The 1,497-nt window shown below is 44.0% G+C and overlaps 1 protein-coding gene across 1 annotated transcript in view; it reads right to left on the reverse strand.

The window, feature by feature from the left end:
- Window positions 1–450: 450 nt before the first annotated feature.
- Window positions 451–1,497, reverse strand: part of LOC137657130 (uncharacterized) — a 1,597-nt gene continuing 550 nt past the window's right edge. Inside the window, exons 1-2 of the mRNA XM_068391488.1 lie at window positions 1,305–1,497; window positions 451–1,250 (exon numbers count right to left, since the gene is read on the reverse strand). The exon at window positions 1,305–1,497 is cut by the window's right edge and continues 550 nt beyond it. Of these exons, the coding sequence (XP_068247589.1) occupies window positions 465–1,250; window positions 1,305–1,497 (979 nt within the window). The 3' untranslated portion in view covers window positions 451–464. The remainder of the gene's footprint in view (window positions 1,251–1,304) is intronic.

A 1,497-nucleotide genomic window follows, 5' to 3' on the forward strand; every position in this document is an offset into this window, starting at 1 on the left:
CATTAATGAGAGGCAACATAGACTTACTGGTTAAGTCATTAACTGCAACATACCTGTGAGTTTCACCTTTAGGTCGTATTACTTTAGGAGAGACGATCGTTTGAGAGGATCCAGTGTCTCTGAGTATGGTTACAGGTTTACCATTTATTTTGCCTGAGCAAGTGAAGGGTGCAAACGCTTGGGACTCGTGTGATGCACAATGGAAGGTCTTTTTCTTCTCCACCTTAGGTTTTGGTTCCTGTTTGGGCAGATTCATTTGCTTAGGAGAGAATTGAGGGGGATTAGGTTTTCTCTTTAAGTATGAAGCTGCACAATGTGGATCAGGACATTCTGAAATATGATGTCCTTCTTGTTTGCAGTATGTACAAGTTTCCTTAGGTCTAGTTTCTCTATATGGGGTTTTACCTACTTTATGAATAAGAGCATAGTCATCTGCCTTTAAAGCGGCTTTCTTAGGGTCAGATTCATTCTGCCTTTCTTAGATACACATTAATGCTACCTGGTATTTTCCTTAAGAACTCCTCCATTACTATTAAATCTTTCAACTGCTCGAAAGTTTTGACATCTACTTTGTCTACCCACTTCTGAAACTGTTTAATCTTTCCATTCATAAATTCTAAAAAGGTTTGCTGAACTTGCTTCTGACTATTACGAAATATTTGCCTATAACCTTCCGCAGTAATAGAATAAGCATCAAGGATTGCCTGTTTGATTATGAAATAATCATGTTCCTCTAACATAGTGGCACATACAGATAATGCTTTACCTTTAAATGAGTTCCGGATGATCAAATACCATTTGTCCTGAGGCCAATTGAGATTCTTGGCTGTGTCTTCGAACACAGAAAAGTAGTTATCAGGTTCCCGTTCTTCAAATGTGGGCAGCAATTTCTGCACCTTGCCCACATCAAAGGGTTCGGGAATTAGCTTACCTTCTTCCTTTTCTTTCAGTCTTATAAATGCCAGATCCCGTTCTGTTACTGTGGCCGCTTCTCTCTCAATCTGCAGCCTAACACGGAGAGCGTTGTTTTTCTGTTCACTTGCTTTTTCTTGTTGCTCCAAAGCAGTTTCCACCTTGATACGTTCTAGGGAAGCAGCGGCAGCAGCCTTGCGCTCAGCAGCAGCGGCTTTCCTCTCTTCTAACTCAGCGGCGGCAGTTGCGGCTCGTTCAGCAGCAGCGGCTCTTTCTCGTTCTACCAGAGTTGCGGCAGTTGCAGCTCTTTCAGCAGCAGCGGCTTTCCTCTCTTCTACCTCAGCGGCGGCAGTTGCGGCTCGTTCAGCAGCAGCGGCTTTCCTTTCTTCTACCTCAGCGGCGGCAGTTGCGGCTCGTTCAGCAGCAGCGGCTTTCCTTTCTTCTACCTCAGCGGCGGCAGTTGCGGCTTGCATCTTCATCTTTTCCAACTCCAGCTGTAGACTTAGTTTATCCAAGTCACCATTTGGATTGGTAACTGTTAGAGCTCGAACGTCAGCCAATTCTTCTTCTGGAACAATATCTTCA

Source organism: Palaemon carinicauda, chromosome 18, assembly GCF_036898095.1.
Source record: "Palaemon carinicauda isolate YSFRI2023 chromosome 18, ASM3689809v2, whole genome shotgun sequence".
Lineage (NCBI taxonomy): Eukaryota > Metazoa > Arthropoda > Malacostraca > Decapoda > Palaemonidae > Palaemon > Palaemon carinicauda.